This window comes from Periplaneta americana, chromosome 4 (genome assembly GCF_040183065.1).
Source record: "Periplaneta americana isolate PAMFEO1 chromosome 4, P.americana_PAMFEO1_priV1, whole genome shotgun sequence".
In the NCBI taxonomy this organism is placed as follows: domain Eukaryota; kingdom Metazoa; phylum Arthropoda; class Insecta; order Blattodea; family Blattidae; genus Periplaneta; species Periplaneta americana.
In genome coordinates, this window is record NC_091120.1 from 17,092,455 (window position 1) to 17,114,010 (window position 21,556).

Below are 21,556 nucleotides of genomic sequence, written 5' to 3' on the forward strand. Positions count from 1 at the left end.
CCGACGTCGAGGAGCGCCAACAGTCGACGGAGCGGCGGAGACGACGGACGCCCAACTGCTGGTCCTGCGGGAGACCGGGACACCTAAGGAGGGACTGCAACCGCTCCAGCCACCGGCAGGAGAGAGAGGTGGCTGACACCGAGAGAAACCAACAGTCGCCTGAGCAACGGAGACGACGGGTGCCCACCTGCTGGTCCTGCGGTGAACCTGGGCACCTGCGGAGGAGTTGCGACCGACCTGGCAACAGTCAGGAGAGAGAGGGGGCCGATGCTAGGAGGAGCACGTCGGCGCCATCATCACCGTCCCCTCGGCTCGTCCTGAAACCGGTCGACAGAAGGTGCGACGATGGGCTGATTGCTGAAGGACGGATAAGAGGCCGTCCATGCAGAGTACTGGTGGACACCGGGGCGATGCTCACTATCGCCAGACCAGACGTCGTGCGTGGCCTACCTGGGAGGATGCCGCTGCGCCAATACGAGCTACGGACTGCTTCAGGCGAGAGCTTGCCCATCCAGAGAGAGGTCTTCCTGAACGTGACCTTGGGGAAGAGGAAACTGAAGATGTGAGTGTTCGTCGCCAACATCACCGAGGACGTCGTCCTGGGACTCGACGCCATGCGGTTACTCGATGCGACGGTGGACGTCCGGCGCCGTATACTCCGTCTTGGTCGGGATGAAGTGTTCCTGATGGACGCCGAGGACCAACCCGTGGCCAGCGAGCTCTCCTTGGAGGGCCAAGGGGAAAAGCAAGATGGCGCCCACGCTGTACGAGTATCGCTGCCCAGCCAAGCCAAGGATGGGGTGGCGCCACCATAAGGAGGGAGCAGCCGGAGGACTCCAAACGTTGGACCGACTAGCAGCCTACCAAGGGACTGCCCGAGACGAGCAGTCCTAAGGAGGGAGCAATGTGACAGCGACGTGAGATTCGAACTCACGACCAGCGTCCCGCAAGAGAGAAGATCGCGCGGAGCACTTTGTGATGGCGCGCGGCGAAGAGGGGAAAGGGCCAACGCGGCGAGAGAGTGGAGCGAGAGTGCGCGCGCATCTGGTGCTGGTAGAGAGGAGAGGCCTCTGGCTTTTTCTGGAATGCCATCTCTAGAGACGCGTGGAACCTTCGAGGCTACGTCGCTGTGGTTATAAATTACGGACGCGAAGGAACGACAGCAGTTTCAGAGTTTTCCAGTTTGCAGTTTTCAGTTATTAAGTCAGTGAGTAAGCCAGAGCAAGCAAGCCAGACTTGTGTGCCGGAGTTCGACTCGAGTGTGCGTCCGCATCTGCGTCAGCATCCGAAGGCCTGAGTTCGAGTGCAGTGGACCGCAGTTGGAGGGACCCGAGTTCGAGTACAGTGAACTGTCTCTGAAGGTCTGTGGTTCGAGATACTGTGAACTCGAGTGACTGAGATAGAAGAACTGTGAACTGAGAACTGGTAGTTCTGATTTGTAAATAGTGCTTTGCAAATATTAGTTAAGATTAACAGTTCATTGTTGTGCGTAATAGTCCAAGTAAATTGTCATTGTCGTCGGTGGAGTGCTATAACGAATACTGTGTTGAGTGAGGATCCAATTGTTGACGAGAGCGTTGAAGGTGAATTGTAGAAAGGAATTACTGTTGTGACGAATAAATTACATTGTTGTTACTAATAAAATTCACAATATGTTATTTTAAATTTTAATAAAACTTATATAAACAGTCTGTAATTTTATTAAATCGCTGGAAATTAACTAATGACCTATTTTCCTTTATTGATATTATTAAAATATACTTCCGTTAGCATTATGATATGCCTATGTCTTTCTTAGCATTGTACAGTTTCGGAAAAAAATTAACATTCTTCTAGTTAGTCAATATTATTTTGAAATTTTCACAGTTAAATTTTGATTATTATGGCTCTAGCCACTGTTGTCAGGTGGAGGGAAATTTCCCGAAAAACGAGAAATTCATGTTTCTAAAGGGAAAAGGGAATTTTCGCTTAAAACAGGAAATTGGTACTGAATTACTATGGGCACGCTAGTAATTTATTATTTATTAGAAACATGCTATTAATAACAAATACGTAGGTCTATTAAAACACATTTTTACAAGTATTTTTCTTTATAAATGTTAATAATAATATTAAACTGGCCCCCCCCATTGAGGGTAGCCCTTACGGACTCAGTATATCCTCAAAAAAAATATTATACATATGTAAACTAAACTGAACTAAAGGAAGCAACAATTAAAACATAATGGTTTTTATTTAATTTACTCATTTCAGGCAGTATTTGATGAAGACAGTTATCTTTACGCAGTTTCTTATATCTTAATAAATTGGTCACTAAACTAGTGATATTGATTTTTACAATACAAATTAGAAGCTAATATCACAGTCTAGTATATAAAGTCACGAAGCTTGAGTTTATGAGGGTACTAAGAACAATATTTCGCATTGTCTGTAATGAGGCAATATTAGGGATTCTAGTGGTTAGCAACTATCTATGGATGCATATTTACTACGTATTGAGCTTCGTGACTGTATATACTAGACTGTGCTAATATTATGACATTACTAGACTGTCAGTAAATGAATGACTGATGCATGTATCTAGCAGAATATAGTAACATAAATTACTACATAATTAAAGTCTTACACACAGAAATCGGTATATGTTTATACTTTCAAAATCTTTCACTTTAGAATATTTTTTTTTTCTAAACTGTAAGCAAGTGAACAAGTTTTTATAAATATATAATAGGGCGGGAAATTTTTCTGCAAATTTTGAAATTTTTAGACGTCTGACGGGAATATTTCTTGACAACAATGGCTCTAGCAACACGAAAATAGATCCCAACATGGAACTGAGTCAACAAATTGACTTCAGCCCAGAATATTTGTTTCAGACTACATTACGTCTGTAATGGATGGAGTCACTTATACTTAGTATACTGTATATACAATATATGTAATGAAGGTTTACTTTCCACGTTGTTGCTACGATCCCGATGTTGCTGTACTGGTAACCACTTCACCGCGGTCGAAGCTCTCTGCGGTCTCTTTCGTGCCTACAGGTGTGTTCAGACATAAACCTCACAATAGCGCAAGCTTGTTTCCTTGATCCTACAGCATTTATCATTCCCATCTGAGAAACATATAGGCTATTATACACATAGGTTCTTGTTGCTGCACTATATACTTTTGTTGGTTATTTTACGACGCTTTATCAACTGATATGGTTATCTAACATCTGAGTGAGATGGTGATAACTAGAGCCCGGATGTTTAGGCATTTATTTTGGTTAAAATAGGCAGGCATATAGGCAGTGAAATAGGCATTTATGACGGGGATCCAGGAAATAACGACCGTTCGCGCATACCCGCCGCGCAGCTGACTCCCCTTCCTTGTTTGAAGGTCAACTGGCTTCCTTAACATGTGTTCTCATAATGTTGTGAGTACTGGTTGCAACAAGTCGCCATTGCGCATTTTGTGTTACTTCAAAATGAACGACGTGATTGATAATCCCTCCGACTGTGAGGTGAGGAGTGTGATTCGATTTTTGAATGCCCGACATTTGAAACCTGCAGAAATTTACCGGCAATTGAAAGAAATGTATGGTGATACTGTAATGAATGAAAGAAATGTGAGAAAATGGTGCGAAATGTTCAACAATGGGCGAACAAATGTCCACGATGAAACTCGCACCATTTTCTCACATTTCTTTCATTCATTACAGTATCAACATACACTTCTTTCAATTGCCGGTAAATTTCTGCAGGTTTCAAATGTCGGGCATTCAAAAATCGAATCACACTCCTCACCTCACAGCCGGCGGGATTATCAATCACGTCGTTCATTTTGAAGTAACACAAAATGCACAATGGCGACTTGTTGCAACCAGTACTCACAACATTATGAGAATACATGTTAAGGAAGCCAGTTGACCTTCAAACAAGGAAGGGGAGTCAGCTGCGCGGCGGGTATGCGCGAACGGTCGTTATTTACTGGATCCCCCTCGTATTATTCATGAAAACAGACAACAAATAGACAAATACTTAATAAACTATCCCATACGATACTCACTTTCCTTGCTTACATGTCACAACAAGATGCTTTTTTAAGTTGACAACTGTTATAGTGAGCCTCCTGTCAGAGAGAAAGTTTTTCATGGCGGAAAAAGATCTTTATACTTCTACTGAAGTGATTGGAGCAAACTTAAAACAACTTATTTCAGAAGGACTGTCTCTACTTTCTTTCAGAGATCGGGAAAAACCGATTGTGTATTCTCCCAAAAATTGGAGTGTGAGAAGGAATTAGAGATGTCGAAGTACTCGTGACTTGTGCGTGCAAGCGACAACAGTAACGGGAGACTTGCTTTTAGTACTTCCCTCATCCCCTTTCTTTCGCTGGTAAACCCCGAAGTGACCTGAGCACTGAGGGTTATACTGTTCAAACATCTTTGTTAAGTGACATAAAAGAATGAAATCGGTATGGGAGAAAAGTTTAAGACTTCTCGGAAACATATGTATTACTGGAGAATAAGATTCTCAGCAAATATTTGTGTGAGATGATTATATTGTTAATTTGTACAACCGTTGTTTTTTGTTTTTGGAAATAATTTATGTGCGGTTTATTTTAAATGCATTAAAATATATAAAACTAGTGGCTTGTGCAGCAAATACTGCTGCAAACTAAGTTCGTTAGCATTCAAATATAAATTTTTAAGATTTATTTTCAATTAAGAATACTTCTCTTTTTGATAGTTATTTGTTTCCATAATAATGAAACATACTCCCTCTGAATGGATTTTTTTAGGCCAAATACTTTTTCTTGAACCTATCCAACTTCAGTTTTTGAGGTTCAACGCGAAAACGCAAGTATCAATGTCAGGACGATAGCAGTAGCTATTTCAGGTCATTGTGGATTGTAGGCAAAAGTTAAAAAAAAATGTCAGGTTTGCTAAGCTTTCGAACAATAGCATTTTCGTATAGCTGAAACATGTAGAACTTGAAATGTAGAGCGTAAAATCATTTTTTCCTACTAAGAAATCTTGCTCAAATGATCTGGAGACTACAAAATTTTCTAGGTCTCTTATTTTATCAGTAAGTAATACCTTTTGATCTTTCCATAGGAACTGTAATTTTTGCGCTCTCTCGAGCCAATACTGAAGACAATGACACATATCAATATCTACACTACACCGCCATTAAGTATATGAAAAAGACCCAACCCCACTGGGTTAATAAGTATAAAAATATTTGATTTTTAATAACAATATTATTATCTTACTTAAGTTTTGTAGTTATATATGGCAGCCACTCAGTAAATTATAGAAATGAAGATCTAAATTAAGATATTCTCTACATTTACTTACATAACCACAAAACGTTTCACTTTCATGTCATCAATATAGCATCAATATTATGTACAATTAATGAAAAAATAGATGCATCATGATATTAACTATAATAATATTTAATTTCTAATGGTATTAATGTCATCAAACCACCTCAAATTTCGTAGATTTGAATATCCACTACACAGCTGTACTCAGAAAATTATACACTGCAGAATCAGTTTTTAATAACAAATTGAATTGAGCTCTAAATATGTCGGCAATCCTGCAGGTCATGGCCTTCGTGTAATAGCCTATTGTTTATTGTAGTGTGTGTTTTGTTCTGAAATTCAATCAAGTCGGCCGTGATTGAATAAAATTAGTTCTCAAAACTGACAACAGATGGATCTTGGAAAGTAGGAAAATTATGTAGGAAAATTGACATTTCACTGAAAACTACTACTTTTCCGAAAAACTTTGGATGCCAGGCATGAAAATGAGGGGTCATTCTTTAAAATTCGTTCAGCCGTTTTCTCGTAATTTCCATTACCAGTTCAAATTATATATATAGATGTACAATAACGAAGTAAAAAGGCTGAAAAAAGGCATTTAACCTTAAAATAGGCAACGGGAGCTAAAATAGGCAAAAAAAGGCAAAATAAAAATTGGGCCTATCGTCCCCAAATGTGTGGAAACGTGTTTATCTCTAATACAGTAGGTCTTTCATACATACACTCAGTAAAAAAAGAGATTTTGCCTAAAATCCGGGCTCTAGTGATAACGCTAGCGAGATGAGTCCAGTGTCCAGCGCCTAAAGTTACCAGCATTTGCTCTTAATGGATTTTGACGGAAACCCCCGGAAAAAACCTCAACCAAGTAACTTGTACCAACCAGGATTTGAACCCGGGTCCGCTCGTTTCACGGTTAGGCATGCTAATCGTTATTTTACAGCGGTGAACGCTACACCATAGTATAATATTTCTGTATACAGAGTGTTCTGAAAAAAGGTTTCATATTTAAAGAGGAGGTAGTATGCATGAAAACAAGAAACAAAAGTCCTACAAACATTGACATCTTCAGATATACAAAGTCAGTTGTAAGGTCAAGAAGGGAATGCATTGAATGTGGCCTGACCAGTTTGAAGTAATAAAGAAAGTTAATAATTTGATAAATAAAAGGGCACGTATGAACTGATTATGTTGAGAGTGTGAAGAATTTGATTAGCGAATTAAAAATAACTTATGTTAAACATATATGTAGACAATAAACAAATAAAAATTGTGTTCATATAGTATATTTTATTGTTACAGTAAATATTCTACGTTTTCAATAAACTTTTTTGTGACTTCATATGAAATGAAATTTCATGTATTTTCGTATTGTATGGTCGAAAGTTATCTTGAATTTGAAAGAGAAAATAAAGAACTGAATTTAATAGGAAAACACATATGTGGTACAAAGTTTTCCCAAATAGCTATGTAACTTTGTACAACTATTAAATGTACAATTCCACCTATTTAAAATATGATTTAAAGTAGCGAAGCGTGACAAAAATTTTGGGTAAGCTGGGCTGAAAGCATACTGATCTAGGCCGTGCTTTACGTCGCTAAAAGGAAAACAAAACGCGGAAACCCTCCTGTTTTTAATTAACCAAATTATAAATTGATCTTGTCCCTTCTTCGAAAATTTTTGGGAAAGCTCAGCTTACCCTGCCTGCCCTGAAGCACCTATTTTTCTTAAAGAAATTCACTTTTAAACATCAATAATTTCAATAGGCACTATAGAAATAACAAAACAATATATATATATATATATATATATATATATATATATATATATATATATATATATATATATACTCTATAGAGTCTTCTCGTCCCATAAATAAATTTAAGCTTTTTAACTCAAAAATTAAATTCAATATATAAATAATAAGAAACAGTATATTCCTCGCCCAGCCATTCATTCCAGTCCACAATTAAAAGACTAATGATTATGGTACCTTTGCACGGTCAAAATACCGCGGCCCTTCAAAATTAATCAGTGGGCAAGTCATATTTCATATTAAAATAAAATGTTAGGTAAGTATAAAAAAAAAAGGTGGAAGCGGTACAAAGTTACCCCAATTAACTGTACTAGTTACTTAAAGTATCCATTTTCAGTACCCCTTGTTTTGGCATATACTGTAGTTTGGTGATGACTGATAATATGATGATAGTGTAATAATGACGGTGGTTTTAATGGTGGTTGTGTTAATGGTGTTGGTGGTAAAGAGATGAAAATGATGGTCATTACAATGATTATGTTTATGGTAGCCAAGATCAAGATGACAATGAAATTGATGCAAATCAAGATTTCAGGTATAACTCCCTGTAAAGTTGATTTGAATAATTTCGAGGGAAAAATTGTTCCGGAGCCGGGTATCGAACCCGGGACCTTTGGTTTAACGTACCAACGCTCTACCACTGAGCTACCCGGGAACTCTAACCGACACCGATCCAATTTTTCCCTCTATATCCACAGACCTCAAAGTGGGCTGACAACCGTCAAGCAACCAACTTCGAGTGCACACTAACTCCGTGTGACTTAAATTGTGGTTTTCTGTTAACGAACAGTGACGTGTATTATGCAAATCAAGATTTCAGGTATAACTCCCTGTAAAGTTGATTTGAATAATTTCCAGGGAAAAATTGTTCCGGAGCCGGGTATCGAACCCGGGACCTTTGGTTTAACGTACCAACGCTCTACCACTGAGCTACCCGGGAACTCTAACCGACACCGATCCAAAAAAAAAATGGATCGGTGTCGGTTAGAGTTCCCGGGTAGCTCAGTGGTAGAGCGTTGGTACGTTAAACCATAGGTCTCGGGTTCGATACCCGGCTCCGGAACAATTTTTCCCTCGAAATTATTCAATGAAATTGATGATAATAAAAATGATGACGAAGATTCCAGTCTTTCAATTGCACAGTCGTGTTGACTGCTGTAACAATTTTGCATTTCATTTTGAACTGAACTAAAATGTAGGCCTAATAAGCGCACAATCGGACAGTTGTACTTTACCCACAGCTACTCAATGATCCACGAAGCGTTCTGAACGCGTGTAAATCGCGTGATTAATATGAGTGGGAGACGTTCCGCGGTCCTGATTCGCGGTGGCTGCCATCACTCTAATTGCATTCCAGCGCCGCACTCAATCTCCCGCCAATATCAGCCTTCCAATGCTCTGTGCGGCATTCCGTCTTATTTACGTCCTATTTCATATCTCTTATAGGCGCATGTCTCCCGTCTTCTACAGATAAAACCCCAAAGTCTGGATACTACCACGTTCGTTCTATACCCAGCTAGGGATCCTATTTTATGTCTATTGCAGTACTATAAAAGTCCCCAGAGCGATGATTATTTCGCCTTTATAAATGTTTGTTACGGGGAACTTTTTAAATAAAATATTCCGATGGACCAGTTCAAAAGGGTAACAACTCAAAATTTAAAGTTTTGAGAAACCTGCATTTTAAAATATAATGAAATATCAACTGAACCGTCTATGCTTATCTTGTTTTATAAATATAATTTTATTAATTAGTTACATTAACGTTTTCGATACTGGGGTGTACCATCATCAGATGTATTGTGATACTATATGTAAACCTAGCCAATGGATGCATGTGTTGTGGTCTTGAATAATATGTATGTATGAACATAAAATGTTATACCCATGATCAAATATAGTAGTTATGTAAATACAATAAAACACTTATATGCTACTACTTAGACAAAACAGGCAATTAAAATCAATTATTTAAAACCAGTGATCATTGCTGCTATGCATAATGTAATCTAGATAACGTCCTCACTTTGAGAGAGGAACAGAGATTAAGGGTGTTTGAGAATAAGGTGCTTAGGAAAATATTTGGGGCTAAGAGGGATGAAGTTACAGGAGAATGGAGAAAGTTACACAACACAGAACTGCACGTATTGTATTCTTCACCTGACATAATTAGGAACATTAAATCCAGACGTTTGAGATGGGCAGGGCATGTAGCATGTATGGGCGAATCTAGAAATGCATATAGAGTGTTAGTTGGGAGTCCGGAGGGAAAAAGACCTTTAGGGAGGCCGAGACGTAGATGGGAAGATAATATTAAAATGGATTTGAGGGAGGTGGGATATGGTGATAGAGAATGGATTCATTTTGCTCAGGATAGGGACCAATGGCGGGCTTATGTGAGGGCGGCAATGAACCTCCGGGTTACTTAAAAGCCAGTAAATAAGTAAGTATTGGTGTGAAAAATCAAATCATTGAAATTACTCAAAATTCTGTTAAAGATTTTCTATAATATAGATTTTAAATTTCAAATTATAGTGTGTTAATTGGATTTTTCACAACAACATGAAGCTTTAAATGCAGTTTCCTCAAAACTTCAAATTTTGAATTGTTTCTCTTTTGAACTGGGTCGTCGATTTTCCCTCCGATGAGCACGAGACATATGCGTACCTGGCCACCATCATTCAAAATATATCTTCTCGATTGATTCTGAACATTATAGGCTGGTGCACAATAAACCGGGGACGGAAACGATGAAGAGCACGAGAATGGAAATCATGTTAAAATAAACGTATCTAAATATGAGCATTCACATTAGTTAATTGTGAATGCTCACATTTAAAAACTGTACATTTATTTTAACAATATTTCCGATCTCGTTCTCGTTTCCGTTCCCGGTTTATTGTGCACCAGCCTTAATTCACTTCTATAATAAAAAACTGTTTTCCTCTTTTCATAAATTCATCTGACATTAAAGAATTCGTGCGATGGGCACTTGAGGATTTTGATGACCCCAATGGACATAACATTTAATTTTTAGTTTCACTGTATAATAACTGTTAAATAGGCGGAAAAAATTATTATAACAGATTGTGATTTATGTTCTTATGACTACAATGAAGTGATAATATACAATGCAATGTGATTAATTTTATTCGTTCAGATATTTCAAACAACTAATTTAATCCAATTTGCTCGTTTTTTTGTCCCTCGGTGGGTCGGTGGGTGGGTAGGTACGTGGGTGGGTGGGTGGGTACGTGGGTGGGTGAGTGGGTGGGTGGATGGGTGGGTACGTGGGTGGGGTGAGTGGATGGATAGGTAGGTAGGTAGATAGACAGACAGACAGATAGATAGAGGGGAGACAGGCAGGCAGATAGATAGGCAAGTAGCTAGGTGGGTAGCCAAGCGAGTAGCTAAGCGGGTATCTAGGCGTGTGGATAGATAGGTGGGTAGGTGGTGGGTGAGTAGGTATGTATGTGGGTAGATAGGTAGGTAGATAGATAGATAGATAGATAGATAGATAGATAGATAGATAGATAGATAGATAGATAGATAGATAGATAGATAGATAGATAGATAGAGAGATAGATAGATAGGTAGATAGATAGATAGATAGATAGATAGATAGATAGATAGATAGATAGATAGATAGATAGATAGATAGGTAGGTAGGTAGGTAGGTAGGTGGGTAGGTGGGTAGGTGGGTAGTTGGGTAGGTGGGTAGTTGGGTAGATAGATAGATAGATAGATAGGTAGGTAGGTAGGTAGGTAGGTACGTAGGTAGGTAGGTAGGTAGGTAGGTATGTAGGTAGGTAGGTAGGTAGGTAGATAGGTAGATAGATCGATAGATAGATAGATAGATAGATAGATAGATAGATAGATAGATAGATAGATAGATAGATAGATAGATAGATAGATAGATAGATAGATAGATAGATAGATAGATAGATAGATAGATAGATAGATAGATAGATAGATAGATAGATAGATAGATAGATAGATAGATAGATAGATAGATAGATAGATAGATAGATAGATAGATAGATAGATAGATAGATAGATAGATAGATAGATAGATAGATAGATAGATAGATAGATAGATAGATAGATAGATAGATAGATAGATAGATAGATAGATAGATAGATAGATAGATAGATAGATAGATAGATAGATAGATAGATAGATAGATAGATAGATAGATAGATAGATAGATAGATAGATAGATAGATAGATAGATAGATAGATAGATAGATAGATAGATAGATAGATAGATAGATAGATAGATAGATAGATAGATAGATAGATAGATAGATAGATAGATAGATAGATAGATAGATAGATAGATAGATAGATAGATTGCCGGTGAATCAATATTCGTGTTCTACCTTCCTTCATATTGACTCCATGGTCATTGTAGTATTTTGAGTTTGTCAGGGATGATATGTGTAGGCCTACTATGAATATCTGCCAATATATTTATGTCAACTGCACAGCAATTGACAACCAATACACTACAAATTATTGGGATAAGAGTAAATGTGAGGAAGATAAGATGGGATAGTTATGAATGAATAAAAAGTCAATGAAATTATTTTAATTAAGACAGATTTCAAGTCGGTACTGATTAATTTAATGTACTTCTTCATACGATTAATATCGTCTGCAGTGAAATGCTAGCAAAATAAGCTCTTGTAACTTTATTACACTCCTGAATTCCTTGTTGGTTACTCGAGCGCCACCTGTTGCTGTTAATTTCAACATCGCAGACCAGGGATGCTGACTTTAAACCCCTCATCACCCTTAAGGGTCCATGAGTATTAATTATTGATGAAACTGAATTCTGCGTCTGTCATGCCTTTCGTCTGTTGTAGTAAACACATTGCCACTTCTAATAGTACATGTGAGGCATTCCAGCTATAGATGCAATTTTACGAGACTTTGTGTTACCGGTACTTCATTCTTAATAATATAATGTCTTAAACTCAGATTCGTCCGTCGCGGTGGTGCTGTTCTTGCGTCGTTATAACCACATGACCAGAGAGACCCGCATTGTGCACATATCTAATGTTAGTTTAGAAATAATTTACTAATTGGGACGCCTGAAAAGGACACAAAAGCGTTAGGTGTAGAAGGATAATGTTGGCCTACCTATAGAGGTTGTACGATTCAGCAGAAGGGATGGTGTCTTGGCTCAACTTCAAAGTGTCGTCCGTATTGGCTGTCGCGTGGTAAGACAGACACTCCAGAGCAACCTTCTGTTTCGCCATCAACTTACCTGCAACACAACAGCTCTCACCAATACGCAACACAGGTAGAATTTATTAGGTACGCTGGCGTTCAAAGATGCCTGACTCCTACCAGTCGATAGTGATCGATAATTTGTTCGTGTAAGTGTGGATTCTTTAGTTATTACTTCTACGAATAGATGGCAAAGATGACACTCAGTGCTGCCAGTAGTACACGAATATACCCTCAATACATAATACAAAATTTCATCGTCCTCTAATAATTGTAAAAAACACTACGTTTAGCGGGAAACCTCTGGTACTGTCTGAGAATAGTTTATACTTATCTACATCGTCATTTTCTGAAATACATTTTTTACCCGTCTCAATAAAAGTGTCACATATTGAAAAATATCGGAACTATTTCAAAGTTCGTCAATTTGTTATATATTTAGTTCTGACTTATCCCGTAGTTACAAAGTTCGCTTACACGAACAGAAATTTCTAGGTCAGATGCCTTTGAACACCAGTGTACAACTACTAGCACTTCGAATGTTTTTTTAAAGTATAGTAAGTTAAAATTCCTAAATAGGAAAAGTTATAAATTAGATAGGCGGTCAAGTAACTGTATAAATTAAGACATTCAAATATTTAGAAATAATAATTGACAAGTAACTTTTAAGGCAAAACCAAATTGCCATCTACTGCAAAGAAAATATATACACCAGCAATAATAGTTGTAAGTAAACTAAAAGGAATATTAAAACATGAAAAATTGAGAAGCCTAAATTGTGCATAAAATGACTCTTACATAATTATATCAGTACAATACGAGAGACTTGTATTAAAAATTGATTCATGAGTTAGATATTTTGAAAAAAGCTGATGATATTAGGTTATATGAATTACCATTTAGAATACCAACTGAAGAATTATAAATAGGTATATGTGTTGTAATGTACTGCCAAGAGAGCGCGAAAGTCCATAAAGTACTAATGGGAAAATAATAAATGAATAAATAAATACATAAATCAATCAATCAATCAATCAATCAATCAAACAAACAAACAAACAAACAAACAAACAAACAAACAAACAAACAAACAAACAAACAAACAAACAAACAAACAAACAAACAAACAAACAGTCAGTCAGTCAGTCAGTCAGTCAGTCAGTCAGTCAGTCAGTCAGTCAGTCAGTCAGTCAGTCAGTCAGTCAGTCAGTCAGTCAGTCAGTCAGTCAGTCAATCAATCAAAATTCAATAAATCACTAATTAAATAAATCACTAAATCAATAAATCACTAAGGCAGTAAATGAATGAATGAGATTGTAGAATGTGTAACGAGTCTTCTTTTTGATTACATAAAGGGCATATTATAAAATGAGACCTACTGCTCTATGCAACGTAATTTCAGAGTTATAATTAGCTGTAAAGGTAACGGGACTTTAGGAACACGCTGTACATTATTTTCATGTTTTTATTGTGGAGAAATTCTAGCTCAAGAATTTTATCTTGCTACAGAGATTTCATCTCATTGTGATGCGTTTGAGAAGAGGACCATCGCGTTCTAGAGTTGACAGGCAACTGACAAGTTTCAATTCTGAAGAAGTGAGATCTGAGCAGCAGAGATTTGCATGACACCAACTGCAGAAGCATATAACATCTAGTACACAAGCTGTGATCAATCAATTGGAGAATCTGAATGTCAGAACTCCATCTCGGCACTTACAGGCATTTTCGTACATTTGGGTGTTGTGAATTCCCAGGCCGCAGAAAATCGCGAAGGCTTCGAATATTGATACATCACAGTCTGAAAAGGGATGTCCATTTCCCTGGAAAAGAACATTACAAGAAATAGGTTAATTCTTCCAACGTAAAATTATACATCTTGACTATACAACTTTTAACACTACATCACTTCAGAATATGTAGTTTATTGCTTTCGCGTGTTTGACACTGGGTACCGTACCTAGTATTTAACACGAGAAAACAATAAACTACATATTCCGAAGTAAAATTATACACCCTGATATATATACTTTACTAAAGTGTTTAAATTAACACTATAGAGAAATCTAATAAAATTTTAAACTTTATTGTAAAAACAAATTTGGTCGTTATGAACGTGAAACATGGTTCATCGTAATTTTCATACATTTCACATCAGATCACTTCCATAACTATGAATTTCACAACACATTTTTACCTTCAGAATACTAGCTAATTAAAGAAATGATACTCCTGAATAGTCCATTCTTTATCTGTAATATTTTTTTACCTTTAAAATTAAAGAGTAATGATATTTCACAAATAAATTTAAATTAGTATAACTCTGAAAACTATAAAAGTTGGACATTTATCCTTCGAAGAGGTGGAAAAATTCAAATATCTTGGAGCAACAGTAACAAATATAAGTGATACTCGGGAGGAAATTAAACGCAGAATAAATATGGGAAATGTCTGTTATTATTCGGTTGAGAAGCTTTTGTCATCTAGTCTGCTGTCGAAAAATCTGAAAGTTAGAATTTATAAAACAGTTATATTACCGGTTGTTCTGTATGGCTGTGAAACTTGGACTCTCACTTTGAGAGAGGAACAGAGATTGAGGGTTTTTGAGAATAAGGTGCTTAGGAAAATATTTGGGGCTAAGAGGGATGAAGTTACAGGAGAATGGAGAAAGTTACACAACACAGAACTGCACGCATTGTATTCTTCACCTGACATAATTAGGAACATTAAATCGAGACGTTTGAGATCGGCAGGCATGTAGCACGTATGGGCGAATCCAGAAACGTATATAGAGTGTTAGTTTGGAGGCCAGAGAGGAAAAGACCTTTGGGGAGGCCGAGACGTAGATGGGAAGATAATATTAAAATGGATTTGAGGGAGGTGGAATATGATGGTAGAGACTGGATTAATCTTGCTCAGGATAGGGACCGGTGGTAGGCTTATGTGAGGGCGGCAATGAACCTCCGGGTTCCTTGAAAGCAGTAAGTAAGTAAGTAAGTAAGTAAGTAAGTACAACTCTGAAAATATTGAGATTAGAACAAATGTTTATATGACATTCTTTTGTTCAAAATGTCTTCGGAAATGAGGTCTGTAAGTAACAGTAAATTCTCGTGAATCACTCTGTATATAGCTACAGAGTGAACCGTAAGTAATATCATTAATTTCAGAGGGTTATTGTTTGAGATATTTCAAAGAAAAAAGTTTAATAAATTTTGCTCGTTTTTGCTTCATTTTCGAGATAAAAAAAATTCATAGCGTGCTGTGGGAAATCCATTGATTTAATTTTCAATATGTTTTTAAATTTAACAGAGCAGTGTATTATGATAATAAATAATTGGAAGAATTTTAATTTTTTACTTCAAATGTGGAGAGGACGATATCAGATGATAGACACCATTAAGATACATATGGCTCGTATGCAAAGACTAACCCATGACATATAGTAAATATTGTAACTATGCTGCTGTAAATTGACAATTAATATGTAATGCATTTATTATTATTATTATTATTATTATTATTGTTATTATTATTATTATTATTATTATTATTATTATTATTATTATTATTAGTTATCAGTTATCACTATCATCATTGCTATCTCTGTTTTTCTTTCTTTTTTTTTCTTGTATTTGCTGGATGAGAGCTCTATAGTGTTCTTTTGACTCTGTTGACTCTCTACAGGGCTTTAATTTAATTTGTATTATTTTAACCAGCGTTTGTATTTCTTTTTTGTGTTTATATGTGCTATCTGGTGAGATGGAAGAGAAGGCCTTATGGCCTTAATCCTGTCAGATTAAATAAATAAATAAATAAATAAATAAATAAATAAATAAATAAATAAATAAATAAATAAATAAATAAATAAATAAATAAATAAATAAATAAATAAATAAATAATAAATAAATAAATAAATAATAAATACATAAATAAATAATAAATAAATAAATAAATAAATAAATAAATAAATAAATAATAATAAGAGGAAGGCGGAAAGTAAGGAAGATTGGAGAATGCTGGGTTTCCAGTGAAATATCCGGTTTTGGGGAAACATCTATGAATAAATGAAAAAGGTGTTGTCGTGAGTGTACACAATTGCCAGACTCGTTAGTTTGTGAATTTTGAATTAATACATTTTATACTCTGCTCCGAACGCAACAGCTTAAATGTTTATTGTGTCTTTTGGTGAAATTGGTGATAAATAGTACATGGCGAGAAGAGTTACCTATAGGATTACCTAACAATCGCCTTAAAGTTGGAGAACATAGTGTGAAAATCCCAACCAGGTAATCAGCCTAAGCGGGAATCGAACCCACGTTCGAGCGCAACCTCATATTTCCAGTCCAACTTGCTACCATCGGTGCCTGTTTATTGATAGCCTACTGGTACTACACAAAGTTAAAGCTAGAATCAAAGAAGCAGTGTAAGATAAGAGAAACGATGCATCCAAACAGAAAGGGATATATATTTTTTTAACTGTAGGATTTCGCTTACGAGACAGAAAAAGAATGGCGATATTGGAAGTCAGTGAATTTGAAGTAACCTGTTACAAAATTTAGCAGAAAAAGAAAATAATTGGCTGAAGCTCAGCATATCTGGAAAATAGAAGAAGAAAAATATAACAAGCACATAAGAGATGCTGAAACTAGAAGAGATTTGGTTTAAGTAAGACAGAGAGAAATCTATTCAGGATTTATTTATTTATTTAATCTGACAGGATTAAGGCCATAGGGCCTTCTCTTCCATCCTGCCAGATAGGACATATAAATACAAAAAAGAAATACAGACGCTGATGAAAATAATACAAATTAAATTAAAGCCCTGTAGAGGGTCAACAGAGTCAAAAGGACACTATAGAGTTCTCATCGAGTAATACAAGAAGAAAAAAAAAGAAAGAAAAAAGAGATAGCAATGATGATACTGATAACTGATAATAATAATAATAATAATAATAATAATAATAATAATAATAATAATAATAATAATAAATGCATTACACATTAATTGCCAATTTTACAATAGGATAGTTACAATATTTACTATATGTCATGGGTTAAGCCGAAGTTGCGCAACCTGACAGGTGTTCAACAAGCAATTCCATGAACTAGAATGTGTTTTTTAATTTAAATTTGAATTTTGATATTATTATTTTTAGCAGGTTATTTTACGACGCTTTATCAACAGCTTAGGTTATTTAGCGTCTGAATGAGATGAAGGTGATAATGCCGGTGAAATGAGTCCGGGGTCCAACACCGAAAGTTACCCAGCATTTGCTCATATTGGGTTGAGGGAAAACCCCGGAAAAAACCTCAATCAGGTAACTTTCCCCGACCTGGAATCGAACCCGGGCCACCTGGTTTCGCAGCTAGACGTTCTAACCGTTACTCCACAGGTGTGGACAATTTTGATATTATCTGACAGTCTCTGACATGGTCAGGGAGAGAGTTCCAGAGGCGTGGAATAGATATGCTGAAAGATGATGAGTAGAAGGATGTTCTGTGCAGAGGAATAGAGAGAAGGTACATGTTCCGGGTTCGAGGTAGTGAAAGGTAAATAAAACGAGATGCTAGGTAAGGGGGTGTGGAGGTGTGGATGATTTTAAATAGTAATAAGAGAGAGTTGAAGAATCTTCTTCCTTTAAATGGACTCCAAGACAACAATTCTAGTGACGGTGTTACATGATCGAATTTTCTAATGTTACAAACGAAACGAACGCAGATATTGTGAACACGCTGTAGTTTATGGTCAAGATCAGTATTTAGATTCGTGAATAGAGAATCGCAATAATCGAAGTGGGGCATCACTAAAGTTTGGATTAGGTTCTTTTTAAGGCTGAGAGGTAAAACGTTGGTTAAGTGTCTGAGGGAATGAATTATGGAAAAAGTTTTCTTACATAATTATGTAGGTCACTTGACTTTGAAAATTTAAATTTGAATCTAAATATACCCCTAAATTTTTTACTGTCTTACTATATGTAATTGTGGTATTATTTATTTTTGTATTTGATACAGTGACTAGATCAATTTTGTTTAATGCTCGTTGAATGGCCCATTATTATAGCTTGTGATTTGTCTGGATTTAGTCTGAGTCCAAATCTATTGAGGATTTAATATATTTTTAGAAGCATTATAACGATGATGATGATGATGATGATGATGATATGATGATGGTGGTGGTGGTGGTGGAGCTGATATTAGTAATATTGAATTGCTGTCATCAGACTCACAGAGGAGGTACACTGCCCACAATAACAACAAAAACGACAACATTATTAATTTGGTATGTATGTTGACTACAGTTGCAGCCACTCGTTTAATGTGTTGTCCTGTACATTAAATGTAACACAGTTTGTGTGTTTCATCTGTAACCTGCTCTAAATTTCGTTACTTGAGGGCCGACCTCGTGTAACACATTCGCTCAATTGATTCGTTAATTAAATCATGCTCACATGTGGTTATATTGTTTTAGAATCGTGTTGATTACATAGTAAGCTTTGCTCCCGGTATGGAATAGTTTACAATGTAATTCAGGTATAAAACAAAACACTGCAAAAATTTATGTGGCAACATTATGATTAAAAGATGTTATTTGATGCTCTTAATGCGTAACACAAAGATTATATCACGATACAAAAAGGTCGAAGAATTAAGAGGAAATATATAAAAATGTTGAAAACCCCAACTAATGCAACAAAACACTAGCTAGACTGTAAGAAAAAGTAAGTGGGTAAGTAAGTCCTTGTACACGGGGTACGCATGCATGAATAGAAATAAGACGTAACTTTGTATACATCCGATATATACAATATTGTTTAGAGGAGAATTTCATTTTAGAATTTTTTTGAAATTACAGTATATTCGAAATAATAAGTTTCATTATCTTATATTCGTAAAGCAAACATTTTTGCTCATCTTTTAATTTTCATATTCTGTTGCTAGGTTAATAGGTTTGTAGATAGGTATTCAATTGTTTAAATCTATTTTTTTATATTACAACTTTTATTTATTTTAGTACCACTTAGAAATAATATGACCAGGGAACGGATTTATATGGACTAAAAATATATGAAATATGTAAATATATATGCAGTTATTTTTACCAAAATATGGAATTAAATATGGATTTTTACCAAAATATGGAATTAAATATGGACTTAAAATTATAAAAAAATGACTATGTACGTTAAATATTGGTACATTTTAATCAAACTAAACAAAAAATATAATGGACGTACCTTATCTTCCAATGTAGTTTCAACAAAACACAATTTTTATTGTCTGTTACCATAACAATAGGTTACAAACATTTCTTTCAAGTGCTGAAAAGTGAATCTTCTTCTATTGTCTCTGAGGATAGATTTATACTGACTAAAAGAGCGTTCGACGTCACAAGAAGTAACTGGTACATAATTCAATTTCACAATGTCTGCTGGGGATAAGTCCAAGTTAATCTTCACTGTTGATTCACCACTCATCACAGCAACAACCTTTTGTAGTTCTTCATATCCAGGGTTTTTTGAAAGTACAGTGTCCACCTTAGCTCTTACTGCATCTGCAACTTTACCTCTACCACGATTCAGTTGTTCCACAGTACTATTTATAATTTCAAAACTTTCAGATAGTGAAAGGTGCCTATTTTGGAGACTTTTGAGCGTTTTTATGATGCATGAAAATGTATGCTGAATGTGAGCTAAGTCATTCTTCACACTTATGTCACAGGTAACTGTTTTCGCAGTATCAATTGAGACTGCATCTTCAGAGTCCAATGCAAGGAGAACATTGTTAATAGAGTCTATATGTTCGGCATAATATTCAACTGCTTCTAGCCATGTACCCCATCTAGTTAAAATTGGCTTTGGTGGCAATGGAATTTCAGGGTACATTTCTTTCAACACGTTAACTCTACTGGGAGCTTTGAGAAATACTTTTTTCACTGATGAAATCAACAAATCTACTTTAGGGAAATTGTCTCTGACCACTTCTGCCACACGATGAAATGCATGCGCCACACAAGTAAAATGAGTCAATTTAGGATATACAACAGATAATGCTTGTCCAGCTTTGACCATATAAGGGGCAGCATCGCTAATAAAGAATAACACATTATCGTACATAATACCCTTTGGCCACAGGATACCCATAGCTTCGTTGAACAGTTTAACTATAGTTTTGTTATTGCACTTTTCTAGAACATCACAATGTAAAAGAATTCGTTCAGAATATTGTTCACTTAACAAACCGATAACTACATTACCAACAAGTCTACCTTCTTTGTCGGGAGTCTCATCAATGGAAACCCAAATTGAACTATCTTTAATTTCATCTCTTATCTTCTGTATTGTCTCATCGTAGATGGATGGAGCATACGTCTTCCTAAGTGTTGACTCATCCGGGATTGTATGTTGAGTATATATTTCAAGGAATTCCCTGAAGACCTTATTCTTTAGTTTGTAGAGAGGAATATCAGCAGAGATGAGAGAACGGCACAGGTCGATGTTAAACTCAGATCTTACATTCGATGTTGTTGGTTGTGTTAAAAACAATTGTCTCTGCTTGGAATTTAGTTGTTTGTTGGCCTGATGTTTACTAGTTGTAATGTGTTGTTGCACCAGGAACTTTTGTGTAGATGATACTGCACACTGACACAAATTACAAAATAATATTTTATTGTCAGTTGATAAACCATCTTCTTTAAATTCTGAAATGTAACTTGTTAGTTTTGATTTTAAATTGACTGAATGACGTACTTTTGGCATATTTACCGTCTTTATAGTATGATTTACAAAACTGAACCTATGTGTACTCTGACTGGCATTTAACTGTTGAGCTGCACAACTGAAGTCTGTTAAAAATTTTAAATTAAATTAATACAGTTTTGTAACTTACTTTCCCATTGTTGATAGGACTGCTAATTTTCAAATAACTCTGATGTTAAAGGGATTACTGAACATGTGTTTAAATCTCTATTGTTGAAATGTATTTTTAAAAGTTAATGGAATTTTGTTTTGTTTTATTGTTAAACCTAATATAATATGGACTGTTTTATATGAAATATGGAAAATATATGGAAATTAACGAAAATATGTACTAAACTCTAAAATATGGAAAAATATGGAAAATAAAAGTAGGATTTTTCAACCCTACACATTGTGAAACATAAAGATAATGCAAAATATAAATTATATTAGCTTTA

General features: G+C 35.9%; 1 protein-coding gene across 7 annotated transcripts in view; it reads right to left on the reverse strand.

The window, feature by feature from the left end:
- Pde6 (phosphodiesterase 6) overlaps positions 1-21,556 on the reverse strand; it is an 840,004-nt gene that overhangs the window by 42,420 nt on the left and 776,028 nt on the right. For all 7 annotated transcript variants that reach the window (XM_069822899.1, XM_069822895.1, XM_069822898.1 and 4 more), the window contains 2 exons: positions 14,084-14,186; positions 12,277-12,403 (listed from right to left, as the gene is read on the reverse strand). In XM_069822899.1, the coding sequence (XP_069679000.1) occupies positions 12,277-12,403; positions 14,084-14,186 (230 nt within the window). The remainder of the gene's footprint in view (positions 1-12,276; positions 12,404-14,083; positions 14,187-21,556) is intronic.